The 877-nt window shown below is 45.6% G+C and overlaps 1 protein-coding gene across 1 annotated transcript in view; it reads right to left on the reverse strand.

The window, feature by feature from the left end:
* LOC103512130 (protein PRRC2C) overlaps positions 1-877 on the reverse strand; it is a gene marked incomplete in the record, with an annotated part of 19,730 nt that overhangs the window by 6,659 nt on the left and 12,194 nt on the right. The window contains 1 exon segment of the mRNA XM_026825697.1: positions 332-559. Coding sequence (XP_026681498.1) covers positions 332-559 — 228 coding nt within the window.

Raw genomic sequence — 877 nt, forward strand, 5'->3', positions numbered from 1 at the left:
AGCGCGGAGCCAAAAATGAATAATCTCCGACCAAGCACGGAGCAAAAATGATAATCTCGACCAAAAGCGGAGCCAAAAAACCAGCCTCTAATAAGTAAAAACCGAGGCCGAAAACCAGCCTCTAATAAGTAAAAACCGAGGCCGAAAACCAGCCTCTAATAAGTAAAAACCGAGGCCGAAAACCAGCCTCTAATAAGTAAAAACCGAGGCCGAAAACCAGCCTCCAATCTCACCAGAATGGGGCGGGAATGTGGTCACGTCGGGTTGTTTGGCCTCGGGTTCCTCCCAGACGCTCTTCACCGAGGCTATCTTCCAGTTGAGCTCGACTCACCAGAGTGGGGCGGGAATGTGGTCACGTCGGGTTGTTTGGCCTCGGGTTCCTCCCAGACGCTCTTCACCGAGGCTATCTTCCAGTTGAGCTCGACGGCCGAAGACTGCACCATGTGGAGGTTGTGCGACATCATCGAGTTCTTGTGGTCCTCGGAGGCCGAGGAGAGGTCGGCCGCGTAGCGCGAAAAGTCGAGCTTCATGTCGGCCGCATTGTCCTCCTTGGAACAGCCTGGGGGTTACAGAAATTGGAAATATATATTGATTTCATTGTAACGATACCATAAAGATAATGTCTTGAAACTAGAAAGAACTAAAGGTTAGACTAGCTCTAAAAACCCTTAAGAGGTGTGACTATACACAGGGTTAGGCTAGGCTAGATTTGAAAAATAGAAGAAAAAAAATAAATTTTTCTCCTTTACTTTTCAAGTTCAAGTCTAATAATAATAAACAAGGAAGAAACACCAATGTTAAAGTTGAAATCATTTGATATGGAAATTTAAAATTGCTATAAAATCGTTTCGAAAACGAGACTTTAGGCAGCCAGCCT

The sequence above is a fragment of the Diaphorina citri genome, unplaced genomic scaffold, assembly GCF_000475195.1.
Source record: "Diaphorina citri unplaced genomic scaffold, Diaci psyllid genome assembly version 1.1 scaffold795, whole genome shotgun sequence".
In the NCBI taxonomy this organism is placed as follows: domain Eukaryota; kingdom Metazoa; phylum Arthropoda; class Insecta; order Hemiptera; family Psyllidae; genus Diaphorina; species Diaphorina citri.